Source organism: Cucurbita moschata, unplaced genomic scaffold, assembly GCF_002738365.1.
Source record: "Cucurbita moschata cultivar Rifu unplaced genomic scaffold, Cmos_1.0 Cmo_Scf00009, whole genome shotgun sequence".
Taxonomy (NCBI): Eukaryota; Viridiplantae; Streptophyta; class Magnoliopsida; order Cucurbitales; family Cucurbitaceae; genus Cucurbita; species Cucurbita moschata.
Window position 1 is genome coordinate 5,129,279 of NW_019268525.1, and position 14,267 is coordinate 5,143,545.

At 38.1% G+C, this 14,267-nt stretch overlaps 3 protein-coding genes across 3 annotated transcripts in view; 1 reads left to right on the plus strand and 2 right to left on the minus strand.

Annotated features, from left to right (window-relative positions):
* Positions 1-106: 106 nt before the first annotated feature.
* LOC111447420 (DNA polymerase I B, chloroplastic/mitochondrial-like) lies at positions 107-8,376 on the minus strand. Its single transcript, XM_023086582.1, has 12 exons — positions 7,909-8,376; positions 6,161-7,130; positions 5,792-5,983; positions 4,562-5,241; positions 3,839-4,301; positions 3,383-3,478; positions 3,126-3,218; positions 2,770-2,964; positions 1,316-1,408; positions 1,030-1,242; positions 855-944; positions 107-663 (listed from the first exon to the last, which is right to left on the minus strand). The coding sequence occupies exons 1-12, from the start codon at positions 8,043-8,045 to the stop codon at positions 502-504; spliced, it is 3,384 nt and encodes a 1,127-aa protein (XP_022942350.1). The 5' UTR covers positions 8,046-8,376; the 3' UTR covers positions 107-501.
* Positions 8,377-9,051: 675 nt separating this feature from the next.
* On the plus strand, positions 9,052-11,997 carry LOC111447810 (phosphoribosylformylglycinamidine cyclo-ligase, chloroplastic/mitochondrial). Its single transcript, XM_023087157.1, has 8 exons — positions 9,052-9,533; positions 9,931-10,025; positions 10,102-10,203; positions 10,300-10,359; positions 10,827-10,999; positions 11,090-11,192; positions 11,282-11,440; positions 11,664-11,997. The coding sequence occupies exons 1-8, from the start codon at positions 9,188-9,190 to the stop codon at positions 11,832-11,834; spliced, it is 1,209 nt and encodes a 402-aa protein (XP_022942925.1). The 5' UTR covers positions 9,052-9,187; the 3' UTR covers positions 11,835-11,997.
* A 648-nt stretch (positions 11,998-12,645) lies between these two features.
* LOC111447575 (1-acyl-sn-glycerol-3-phosphate acyltransferase-like) overlaps positions 12,646-14,267 on the minus strand; it is a 4,106-nt gene continuing 2,484 nt past the window's right edge. The window contains exon 5 of the mRNA XM_023086811.1: positions 12,646-12,932. Coding sequence (XP_022942579.1) covers positions 12,693-12,932 — 240 coding nt within the window. The 3' untranslated portion in view covers positions 12,646-12,692. The remainder of the gene's footprint in view (positions 12,933-14,267) is intronic.

Consider the following 14,267-nt stretch of genomic DNA (forward strand, 5'->3'; position numbering starts at 1 on the left):
TGGACCCCAAAAAGAGGTGGATTGTGGGAACGAGTACCAGCAAAGACGCTGGGTGGGCCCTAAAGAGGATGGATTGTAAGATCCCACGTCGATGAATCATAAGATCTGAAAATAACATAAAAATTGAATTTATAGACGAAGAGTGATCCCATTACATAATCATCGTACCCTTGGAGAATTAAGTTACACAGACAACTCTTCAAACAAAAAAAAAAAAAACATCCAAGAAGCCAAAAACCTTGCTATACACAGAAGCAGGAGCCTACTACTAGACATGTAAATTACAGAATCCCCCCAGAGATGAGGAATCATAATGCATTCCTCACAAGCCAGCCCATTTGGCTAAACTATTATCATCACCAGCATTATCATCATCAAGGGTGGGTGAAAATTTCATATCAGCCATCATAAACAAAATCTTCACAAGGAATCAGGACTTGAACTGAAGGAAAATGGTTGCTTGATGTTTGTTAGTTTAGGTGGAATTTTGTTTGGCAAGATCTATTTGGCAGAGTACCAGTTTCGCGCACACTTGGCATCCACGGCAAGGTCAACGTTGAGAATGTTCTTTCCGTTGAAGGGTTTCGACATGCACTCGACGACAATGGCCTTAGCAACCTCTGCAGACTCGGTCGGTCCTTCCAAGATCACTTCATCGTGAACCTAACTTACAAGAGAAGTGTTAATTCATGTAAGCATTCTGAGATTAGTATAGAAAAAATGGATAATTGAAAACGAAAGCAGAAGATCAGAAGAGCCTTTTGAAAACAGTATCCCAAACAAGCCTTAGCAATAGGAAAGGTAACAGCAGGTAGCAACCAAATTGTAAGAACATGATGGTGATGAATGATGACCTGCAAAAGCAATCTCCATCCAAGTTCCCTCAAACGTGAATTGTTAGATATTTCCAACATGGCACACATGGCAACATCGGCAGCACTACCCTGTGACAGACCAACATTTGTGAACTGGATATAACATTGGAGATTGGGATAAGAAAAGGCCAAGAAAAAACGTTAATGAACAAACCTGCACGGGAGTATTGATAGCAGCTCTTTCTATATGCCCTTTATGGGCACGAGTAGCATGCGTCATTGATGGAAAGCGACGTGCTCGTCCCAGCAATGTACGAACACATGATTTCTCCTCAGCTTCTCTCTTTCGAAGATTTTGCCAAGTACGAACCTCTTTTCTTTCATTATACCACAAGTCAACCGTCTGCTTTGCTTCCTCCACCGTAACCTGGATGATGCAGTAACACCTCCTAATTAGCAACTAAACGATGCTTGGAATGAAATTTATTTTTAGGAAGTACCTTCCAATCTTTGGAAAGGCCAACAGGAGTCTTCCCATATGCAATGGAAAAATTGAGCATTTTGGCTTTCCTTCTTTCAGAACCAAATGCATCCTGCAGAAGAGAGAGAATGTTCACATAAAAGAAATTGAAAAACAAGAAAGAATTGCCTCTTTGACAAGAATAGACAAAAGAACGAGAAACTGCCACATCTTAAAATGCAAATATAATGGCAGGCAAAGAATGCAAGTAAACAAATATAAAAATGATACACAAAATGTGTATTACACTATACACTATGCAAAAGCTAAAGGAAATCCCAATTGACCTTATTACCAGAATAAGATTCAATCAGCAATAAAAGAAGGGTTAAAATCACATGTATCACATAAAATAAAATCAAATTGGATGCAAGAAAGTCAGTTGAAGGGAGAACACCCAAAATCCATAATGGGCATAAAGTTGATGGACACAGAATGCAAGGGCTTGGTTGTGTCCTTAGGTGGTAAGGAAATTGCCTATGCTTCCCACCAATTAAAGACGTATGAGTGCAACTACCCAACCCACGATTTAGAACTGGCAGCAAAGGTTTTGGACCTTAAGATTTGGAGACATTATATGTATCGGAAAAGAATCCAAATTTTCACAGACTATAAGAGCCTGAAATATTTCTTCATGCAGTAGGAGCTCAGGCATCGCAGGTGAAAGGAATTAGTTTAAGATTATGAGGTGGAGATACTATATCACCCGAGTTAGGCGAATGTAGTGGCAGATGCTTGAGCAAGAAAACAGCTCTCACATCAGCACTGCTTACTAACAGGTTCATATACGTACAAATTTGTGACGTATTGAGATAACAGTGGTAGCAAGAGATGTGACACAGTTGGCTCGGTTGTCAATTTAGCCGATGCAAAGACAGAAGATTATAGATTCCCAGCGGAGATGGATTCTCATTTGACTGTGATTTGGCACTATCGATTGGGTTAGTTGGAGAATATTTTCAAATCCATCTCAAATTTCGGGTTGGTTAGATAATGAACTATATAGGATTCACAACTCTACCCAACCCAACCAAACTCTATTTTTGGGTTAGGTTGAGTACTTATTCACCATGTCACATTAATAACTAAACTATCATAAAACTCAAATATTAAACATTTTCAAGTCATAACGTATCACTAACAAAAGAATTCAAAAGATATTTCTTATCCAAGGACCTTCTCAAGTCAATTGACACACTACATCAGCGTGCGAGTGGATCCTTGCATGCACATGCGTTTTTTTAGAAATATTGATGTAATCTTTCAAATTTCATTGTTAAAGATAAGGCATTTCCATTTCCTATGATTACTAAGATACTAGAGAAATATATACTGGCTTGTACTGCTTTGAAAAGCCTACAACTCCAATAAAATTAATCATATCTGCTCACATTTTCTTATAACTTGAACAATTTCAACAAGAATAGAGTTTACCTTCAACAATGGAACTGGAGGCTTATCTTCCCCTGGTTGAGGATCCCACTCAAGAAGCACGCTTCCATCTTCAACAGCTTTACGAATATGAGGGTACATATTCATCGCGGTCCTTGAATGGAAATCTCCCCCAGCTTTAAAGGCTTCCAGCATGCTCTTACAATTGGCAAGATGAGCAAGAATCCTAAGTTCCAACTGCCAAATAAATTTACATTTCAATCAATAATGTTTTCTTTTATAGATAAGAAGAGATGAAGTTGAAGCAAAGAGGACACAAAACGAAAACAGGGGAACATGGGGCAAAGCTAAATTATACACCACATAAAGAAATCACCTGCCATCAATGAAAAAATTACCTGGCCATAATCAGCAACAATGAGGGAATTTCCAGGGGCAGCTATAAATGCCTGACGGATTTTGTACCGGTCCTTTTCCAGAGCCGGTTGATTCTAGTACAGAAAAAAAGAACTCCAACCTAAGCCTCCATTATAATCATAGTTTGGAAAAAAATATGAACATAAAGTTCACTTTTAACTGAGATGATAAACACACTCGCACACAAAAAACGCAAAATAATCAATGCAAGTAAAGTTGAGACAAGTTAACTATGAACCTGCAAATTTGGTCTTCGAGCTGAGAGGCGGCCAGTTTCTGTGTTGATATTTAGAGAACAATGTATGCGTCCATTCTTTCCAGATATATTGCTTCCCTGTGATAGTAACAACAGCCAATTTGAACATAAGTAAAAAATCATGCCAAGAATTTGAAGCCTTAACATTTGAAAATCATGTGTTCATCAGAGAGAGAGAGAGACTCCATGCTTCCAAAGATTTATGTTCATCAATCAATATCAACATTAAATCAAGTTAAGCAGTATGCAATGAATTAATTCCTTCTTAAACCTACAAGCACATATAAAAGTCATAATTGGCAAACAAATTTATTTACACCTAGCTTATAAGCAACTCGAAACAGGGTAAAAATTAGCTAAAGTTCCAATAGTTATAGTATCTCTTTCGAAAGGATGTTATTAATGGGCCTAAATGGGGACTTGGCAGAAGAATTTCACCTGCAAGGGAAGGATGAAATTTGATATCAAAGAATCAATGGAGCAGACTTCGCATAAAGCAGCAATGGCATGACAGGCTTCCCTGCCCTTCTCACTTGATCCAAATGCTTTAAGAGCAGCTCCATAATCAGACATATTTGCACTTTCATGAATAATATGCTTTTTATTTTCTTCATGAGACGTTGTCTCAGAATCATCGCCAAACTCATTGTCAGACTGCAAGTCATCAGTGAAGTAATCGTACTCTGCAGAGACCTTGCCCGCTAAGACCTTTAGAGCATCCCCACTCACTGACGGCCAACCAGTTGCTGTGTACATTTCTGTTGAAAGATCCTCCACACTAATTCTTTTTAAATTAATATTCCGAAACTTACTGGGAGTTTTCTTCCCTTCTTCAATGACATTTTCAGTGTTAGGAACTTTGAATGTCCTTTCAGTTGGAAGAGACTCATCGGGGTTTTTACTGTCCAATAAAAAAATAAGGATTTAAAAAAAAAATCAGTAAGTTTGGAGCCAAAGGATCAGAAACATGCCTATTATCAAAAGAGGTAAGTTAGGTAACAGTATAAAATTATGTAATAAAGAGCTTAACAACTTGCATATGTCCAAGTCCATTGATAGTAGGTAAGTCATAATTTCATACATGATATCTGATTACGACCAACTAATGGATTTTACGTTTTAAAAAATAACAAAAATATTTTGAGAAAATAGAAAAATAACCTGTTAGAAGTACCACCGAAGAGCAGTTGGCGCAATTGTGCATCACTTCCTACATTCATATGTCTGGCATCAGGGCAGTACTTCGAAGCCCAGTTACGAAATCTGTTAGCGGCAACCTGTTGTTCTGCTATGGCCAACTTTTCTATCTTAGCAAGATATGGCCTATCAACCAGCATTCCCTCAGTTTCCATTTTGACAAGAAGTTCACCAAATGGTTGCCAATATTCTTCATAAAAGTTGAACATTGTTTTATTTGGAATCATTTCTCCATTTCTCTCCCAAGGCATGTCAGACAGTTTATTTTTCAAGCTCTCATAAAGCTTCAGCGTGCATATTGAATCTAAACCAGAATACGATACCCATAGTTTCTTTTCTTCTCGTTGAAGTTCTTCAACAGGAGGAATAACTATAATTTTGCCTTCAGATCCATCCTTTTTCATCTTCTTCCGGCCAAAGATAGATTTCATGGATATTTTACCAATCAACTCTTTTTCCTGGCCCAATTTAGCCCCAGACATGACCTTTGTATCACCAGAAAGAGCTTCAAGAGAATATCCACCATTTATTCGTCTTGACGAATCCCATAATCGAGCCATGTGCATTGTGTCAGCATGGAAGCCAGAAACCTTAATCCCATAATTTTCAATAATGTGATTGTCAAAGCTGTAGTTGTGCCATACCTAACAGAAATGCAGGTTTGGTCAAAACCGGACCATCTTCTGAGTTATAGCATGCCCCACACACACATGCGCAGCCTTCTAATAATTTAACTAATACAAGTAAATGAATAGGCCAAATGTTTCCTAGACCTCAGAATAATTAACCAATCTTAATACCGCGCAGCACTTTTTCTATCTATCAACAATATGTTAAAAAGCCATCATCTAGGCGACGGAAGCTTTGGCTATCTCCCCTAGTGTATCCCAACTATTTAGCTTACTGTTATCCATGGATTATTTATTTTTGAAGTGTTTTTTTAAATCACTTTTTTGGGAAAATCAATTTTAAAGTGTATTTTTTATATATATATTTTTACAAAATGATTTATTGGCTACCAAATCTTGCATACTTTAGAAAAAAAACACATCAAGTTGTCCAACATCAGTTAGGAAATTATGCTAAACATGCTCTTATTCTCTTCAGATTTTCCCAACGGATGGAATCTCCTTTATAAAAAAAAACCTATATTAGTCTACCAAAAAAGACTCCAAGAGGAACAAAAACAAATACCTTTCTGATCGAAGGATCTTCGAAGAATGGTGCAAATTGAAGCAAAATCTCCTTACCGCCACCATCAAGAACATCAACCCAGATGCAAGACTTTCCATTTCCAAAATCTGCTGTTGGTCCTGAATAAATACTGAAGCATATTATTTCACCATGATCAACGGGTGTTTCTTGCTTCACATCAATCTTGGCCACCTTAAAAAAAATAGAAAACAGAACAAGGATTGAAGAAGCGTTTGCAGGTATGTGCCCATCATGGCATGACAGAACTTAGGTGTATACAGTAAAGTTGAAAATATTGGTCTATAAGCCTATTTCAAGGCTGTGAAGGTACATAACACAGCAAATGAGAATAACGTAAGATTTAAGCACCTCAGTATCGCAAGCATGCACAAGATTCCTGTACTTCATAGTAAGCATTGAAACAACTTCCCTTGCTGCTTGTATACTATCAACAACAAGAACGCTATCATATACACCATTAAGCCTCTCCTTTATATCTGGTTTATGACTAGTTGCAGGTGCTTCCGTAATCTTGGTGCCACCACCGTTAATGGTCATTTTAGAAAATTCTTCCACAGCTGCACCCCTCTTTAGTCCATTAGCAGCTTCAGTCAATTTCAAAGTTTTTGGTAAACTATCCATCTTTCCCAAAGGGATACTTTGCTTTCTGCCATTAGGTGAAACGTTTGATGAGCGATGCATAATGGACCCCTTTCCATTTTGAGAAAAGGTATAGTTTTTGTTACTTCGCATAGGAATGACCTGATTATGCAAATCATTATTTGCAGGCTTGGTCATGGTCTGTTCCCCAGAATAAGAACTAATGTTTCCATTGCATCTGTCACTTGAAACCTTGATTGTGTCAAGTGAAAGTGTCCTATCACTAATCATCATCCCTTCTATAGTTTCGACATTCTGAAGTTGTTCAAAACTCATAGGTCCTTGTTTCCTGAATCCATCTGATAACATATTAGTTGAAGGGTTTATACAATCAGAATCCTTATTTGCATTGGAAAGTTTGCTTCCCAAATTTGACTGAATCTTAGAGTGTGAAGTCCCATATCCAATGAGATGTTCTTCGTTTCTTAGCTTTTCTTCATCATTCGTTGTCAGGATCTCAGTTTCCATAAACCTTAAGTGCTTCTCTTCCTTCAGTCGCATAGTACTTTTAGACCATGCCTTTACATCAGAGAGAAACGCCCTCTCATTGTCGTATTGTCTAGTTTCAACAAATGAGTTTGTACTCAAGAAAGAACTTTGTCTGCACTGACAAGATGCATGAAACGTCTTCATATTTGAAGAAACACCACCAACACTCTTCAGGGGACCAAATTCAGCTCTGCAAATGAACATATTCAGAAACATTCAGATCCAAGATTTTCACAACCATACTCTCTCTCTCATATAATTAATCAATATGCTGGGCAACTTAAGACAGAAACAACTATAACAACAAAATGGATGTCCCAAGAAAGTTACGAGTTCACTTCTGATAAATTTGAGGCCTATTCATTCATGTATCACTAAGCATCAATCACACTCATATTGAACCCATAGATGAAACCAAATAATATGACATAATTTAGTGGACCAGATAATGATACGGTAAAAGGAGCTGAAATTTTTCCAGATAAAATTCTACCTAGAAAGCTAACCCATATACTTCTTCTTGAGTGAGTTCAAAAGCTTTAGCTAACACTAAAAACCCACTACCATACAGTTTCAGTCATTCAACCAACGACATTCCACCAGCAAAAAAGCAAAGTGAACATAATAGGGGGGGTTAACAATGAACACCCATTTCCAGAAATCATCACGATAAAGAAACTAAATATTCTTAGAAAACACACCCACCAAACATGTTCTTACCCGTATCACATGCTCCCTCTAACATACAGGAAGAACAAACTCACTTCGCAGTTCCAATCAAGAAAAAATTAAATATATATCTTGAAATGAACAACAACCGCATAGTCAAAAACAAAATTTCAGCCAATTCCGTATCCCAAGACGAAATGTTCTCCCACACCCCATTACCAAAAAAGGGGGGGATGACAAAAAAACGGGTAAATAACTCAAAAACCTCCGGTTAAGAAGAAACCCAAGAGAAGAGTCACCTGCATAGAGCCTTGGAGGAGGCGCAAAAGGAAATAGAAGAGCTAGAAACAGAGTTAGACCGCCATAGAAAGAAATAAGCAGGCCATTGAGCTCTCAAAGAAGAGGCTTGGGAAGAGGAGACCCCCAAAGTCATCATCTCTGCAACTCTGCCCAACTTGCTGCCGCAGTGGCTTATACAAGGAGCCGTTTTGAAAAGTTTTGGGATAATCCCAGAGAGATAAGCCGAAGTTTTGAGGGCTTTTTGTTTTATCTGTGGTTTCAGACAAGTGGGTCTGAGAGTGGAGCAGTACAGAGCACAACCATGGCAGAGGAGAGGGGATAGTAGGGGGGCAGAAGGGACTCCAGGTTAAACCCTTGTGGAGCGATGGATGAAAGAAACCCAAAATTGACGTCCAAATGTCATGGCTGCCATTGCTTTTGTGATTGCATTTTGCCGGCCCAAACAGAAATGAAAATGGAGGGTTTTCGTCCGTTTAAACCCTTGCGCCATAATGATTCTAAAATTATTCATTCAACATTAGGTTAAATTATGATTTGTTTAGACTATTAATGTAAGGGTCTTATATTTTCTCGTAAGTGTTTTCTTTTAACCCGTTTATATTAATGTCAAATTACTATAAAATAAAAAAAATTATTAAACACTATAAATCACTACGCTTTAAATTTGTATTTAAAATAATATGATCTACCAACTATTATTCATCGGCATTCAAGGTGGTCGTCGACAGTGATTGTGAGATGTTCGATTAGAGAGGGAAACAAACGTGGGTGTGGAAACCTCTCCGCATCAGACGGTTTTAAAACCGTGAAGTTGACGGTAATACGTAATGGATTGAAGCAGAAAATATATACTAGTGGTTAGCTTGGGCTATTACAGTGATGTTCACAATGGTCGCTAGTAATAGTAGTTACAACGTAAGGACATTTTGGTCATTTTCACCTACCGTGAAATTTTGGGAGATTAAATTTTTAAAATGAAGAATTATATTAAAATTTTAATAAAATATTTTATGTTATAAAGTGAATAGTACTTCCTTAGATGGCTGTTACATGCAGCATTGTGTGGAAACATTTATTTTGTAGCCACCGAGGCTTTTATTTCATATTAATATTATTATTAAAATAATAATAATAATAATAAAACTAATCCCCTCCCTCCCCTAATCCATTGTTCCTCTTCCTCTGTAAAACCCTCAGGTGCCACTCCCGCCGTTCACACTTCTCCGGCGGCTACAACTGATAACCAGCACTGTTCTTCAGTTCTCTCCTCTTCTTTCCATGGCGACCATGAGATTCTCTACTAATCTTGAGTTCAATGGCTGTTTAGCTAATTTGAACAGCCCTTACTCTCAGCCGAAGTCGAGCCTTACCAATTCGTTTTTATGCGTTCAAGCCCCCAAATGTTTATCCGGGAATGAGTCGATTCAATTTTCAGTAAAACCTAGAGGATTTGGGAGGATGGGTGTTGGCTCTTCTTTACCGAAGAGGATTTCACGTGTAGAGGCAAAAGAAGGTCTTACATATAAGGATGCTGGAGTAGACATAGACGCTGGTACAGAGCTTGTGAGGAGGATCGCCAAGATGGCTCCTGGTATTGGCGGCTTTGGAGGGCTTTTTCCTCTAGGTTTGTTCATTTTCGGCGCCCCTTTTGAATTTGTAACTATGGAAGCTGTTTAGGCCCTGTTCGTTGGATTTTTTGGGTTTGGTTCTTGGTTTTTCAACTAGAGGCTTAACTGGTTTTTGGTTTGATGGATTGAAAACGAAACTAGAGGCTGCTTACATGTTTAACCATTTGTTCTTACGTTCCAGCTTATTTTCGGTTCGCTAATTATTTGAAAACTAGCCCCGTGTAACGATTCTAATATGATTTTCATATTGGCTGTGAGCTGAGAAGTGTGGGTTGGTTGAATGGATGAGAGAATTTTCTTATGTTATATTAACTCGAGAGTTTGATGGAAGCTGTTGATTTGTAGTTTTCCAGATATTCTTTTTTTCTTTGCTGAATAAACTTTGATGAACAGGTGATTCATATCTTGTTGCTGGCACTGATGGTGTTGGGACTAAACTAAAGCTTGCTTTTGAAACGGGGATTCATGACACTATTGGAATTGATTTGGTAGGCTGTTTATATGGTGGAGACTTATGCAATTTATACTCATTAACTCTAGTCTCATAAATAAGTTCTATCCCAGGTTGCTATGAGTGTCAATGACATTATTACTTCTGGAGCAAAACCTCTATTCTTTCTTGATTACTTTGCTACAAGCCGCCTGGATGTTGACCTTGCAGAAAAGGTACGGATGAAAGTTGAAATTAGTTGATTAGTAGGTTTTTTCCATGTTCATATGAATCAACATGTGTTATATAGCTTATCTGCCCTTTGTGTTTAGGTGATAAAAGGTATTGTGACTGGTTGCCAACAATCCGACTGTGTTCTTCTGGGTGGTGAGGTATATTTGATTATTTTGTTAAAATTGTTTTGTTACTGAGGAGAGTCAAGCTCTCCGTGTAAATCTGGATTGGAATGAATTAATTTTCTTGTATTCAAGCCGATCTCAAATGGTTCCTAAGTTCCTACATGACAATAAAGTTCATAAACAACTTGTTGGTTTTGCTGCCCATGTATTATGGCCTATGGCTGAAACATAGAATAGAGTGGCTAAGAAAAACTTGATATGAATTCAATCTTCATTTTGAATCGAGACTTGTTGATAGTGCTTGTGAGCTGCACGCAGAATGCTTTGAATCCATCTTCTAAAAAGAAATTTTTGTTCTATTTAAGCTATCGACAAATTTTTTCTTTGCCTTTTCGTTGTCTTCTTTTTTTCCTAGTGGGTTTGCCAAGTTGTTGAAACCTAAATCAGAAGGTATCAACCGTGGTGGATTGGGTCCTAAATGCTTTGATTTGAATTTTCAGACTGCAGAGATGCCAGACTTCTATGCAAACGGTGAATATGATCTCAGTGGTTTTGCAGTAGGCGTTGTAAAAAAAGATTCCGTTATTGATGGAAAAAACATTGTGGCTGGAGATCTTCTTATTGGCTTGCCTTCAAGTGGAGTCCATTCAAATGGATTCTCCCTAGTAAGAAGGTTGGTTGGGATATACCTTCATATCTTTGGCTTACACTCTTAACTGAAAACACCGAGTATGATCTCGTACCAATGCTTCATATCTTATAGGGTTATCGAGCGAAGCGGTCTTTCCTTGAAAAATAAACTTCCTGGTGGAGATGTTACACTAGGTGAGGCCTTAATGGCCCCTACTGTGATATATGTCAAACAGGTCATCCTTCAGACTTTTGTCATTTTTTCTATACACTTGAGGTTTGGTTGACATCAAAATACTGTAACTCTTTCTCTTTGCAACCACAGGTACTTGACATTATCAGTAAGGGAGGGGTAAAGGGGATAGCCCACATCACAGGTGGTGGTTTTACCGATAATATTCCCCGAGTTTTTCCCGATGGCCTTGGAGCTGTCATTTACAAGAACTCATGGGAAATCCCAACTGTTTTTAATTGGATTCAAGAGGTAAATGTGAACTTTTTTCTGTTAACCCTCGGAAAATTTCAAGTTTTTCATGCCCTGAAAACATGATGAACTTAAGTATTTCTTTCCTCGATTCGATTGCTTGGCTTATTCCTTTATTTGTATGTCTCTGGGAACTACATTTGGGTATTGTTCCAAAAAAATGTAAGAGATACGATGGATAGCATACCTAATGTTCGTATTTTGTTTATTGGTAACGAATCAGGCGGGGAAGATCGAAGATGGGGAAATGAGACGCACGTTCAACATGGGGATTGGCATGGTTCTTGTTGTGAACCAGGAGGCGTCGCAACGAATACTCAATGACAACCATGGATCTCAGAGTGCGTACCTCATTGGAGAGGTTGCAGAAGGCGAAGGAGTAAGATTTTTGTAATCTCAGTGAAACTTTTGTATCCAAAAGCTTTGGTTGACAAGGAATTGAGCATTTAAACCCATGATGTGTTATGAAACTGAAGGAGACATGTTTAAGGTCATGTGCGTTCTTAAAATATCACAATGCTGTGTCAAATAAGTTGACATGTATGGATGGTTCAACATTCCAATGGGTTTTTATTGAAATAAATTACCCAATTTTAATTTAAAGAAAAAACATTAATTTTTTTTTTTTTTTTTGAAATATAATCTTTTGGATGCCTGAAGAACTGTATTAGTTAATATTGACATGTTTGGGGCAATGAAAAGAAATAATGATCGCATTATGTATTCTCTTTTCCATTAATAAAAATATTTACATTTTTGCATTAATTAGAACTTAGAAATTTGCATTAATTAGAACTTAGAAAATTACAATAATTGATGAACCAAATTGCCACTCTTTTTTTGGGAGAAAAGTTATATTCTTTTATTCCTTTGGACTAAAAAGGTGGCCTTCTTCAATGATTTATGAAAAATTATATGGCGAAGATATTAAATTGGCGGCGTATATACGGTAACTAAGCAAGCTACCTTTTTTTTCTACTCTACCATTGCGATTCTCTTGTAAAATTCAGAGCTTATTTAATCGAGGATGCTTCTCTCCAATATGTGAGAATTGGCTATAGTCCGAACATATGCATAATGATGATGTGAGATAGCGAAGGAGAGAAAATGGATGGAAATTTTTCATCAATATTTTACTAAATTTAACTCTAAAATTGAGGATGGCTGCAAGTCATCCTTAATCTTAAGGATAATTCATGAAGATGAAAAAAAACATGCAGAATTCTTTTGAAAATGAAGCAACATAAGATTCTTATCGCTGAAGAGGTCTTTGCGACTCCGGTAGGTGTTCGACATAAGTATCGTGTACTATTTTCACGTGTTTGTCGATCTTTTCTACTGTCCAATTATCTGTTGTTATTGGAGGTAGATACTTCACAGTTAGAGGAGCTGGTCGGACATGTAAGCTGCCCTTTCTCCAAGCTCGATGGGTGCCAGTCATGACAATAGGAACGATTGGAAGCTGTGTTTGCAATGCCAAATGGACAAAGCCCTGCAATGAAACATGAACAACATGCCATCATGTCGAGTGTCAAACATCAGCAACTCAAACAAACACTTGGCATCCAAAAGAGTTTTAACATTACCTTTTTGAAGGGTAGCAGCCTTCCATCCTTGGACCTAGTACCCTCAGGGAATATGATTAACGACAAATCGTTCTCCGCAACTACTCGAGCTACCTAAGAATATCGAGGAACAGATACTATTATTGACATCGACGAGAAAACGTCACTTGACAGAAAAACAAGTGCAGGAGAATCTGAGTACCTGTTTCATGGACTTAACTGCTGTGTTTGGATTCGATCGATCGATACGAAGATGGTTAGCGAGAATGTAAAGTTGTCCAAACAGAGGGTACCATATGATCTATGCCAAAAAACCCTCAAAATTAGCAAAACAATGTAGAGATTCTGATGCATGATTTGTTACATAAGGGATAGATACCTCCTTTTTTGCAATGCCAACAGACCCTGTGGGTGTCAGCCACATTATGAGGAAAATGTCCAAAGGGGATGCATGGTTGCAAATGTAAATAGCCCTCTCATTGGAATATTCAGAGCCTTCAATCTTTATTGGATTCCCAAGTATCCACATCTGCAAGATAATGAATGATTGAATGAAAGTGTATAAGGATTTGTCACACAACCTATTCTATTAAAATCTTTACTTCAAACATAGTTTAAAGAGGTTTAGGTGTAGACAGTGATTTGCAGCATGATTGGGAGCATGATTGCATTCAGGCTGGTATGGTTAGCAATTAAGGAGGCAGACGCTGAAATGAAGGCCTAGTCACAGCCCCACGCCAAACGCCAGGCCATGCGCATGCTCCCCAGGCTGCCCGCCCATGTGCACATCAAGCCATACGCGTATGCACCACTAGCCCAATGGTGCTTGGTGACACAATCGCGCTTTCGAAGGCAGCGGACTAGCGATTGTGCGGCACTCACTTTCCAGCAACAAGTGAGTTGAGCCTATTTGTTCTTGCGTCGCCTACGGCCAAGCGACGTACGGTCAAGCCTCTAGCCTCGGTTTTAAAAGAAGGTTTTAGAAAACGAGGAGAGAGAGATTTGAGAAAGAGAGATTTTTAGAAAGAGACGTTATATAAGCAAGCAAGAGAAAGATAACAACGGCTTAGCATATATAACCTTGGGTAGGGAGAAGTTGACGACTAGTCATATCCCCCTATAGTACATTCTGGGCCATTTTAGTTCTGGCAGGCGTAGACATGATATTTTTTAGGTGTCATACGCTTTAGAATTACAAAAGGAAAAACACTAGAATGAAAAGACATGACAAGGGTTTGGCTTGTCATGGGCATGCGGCCATG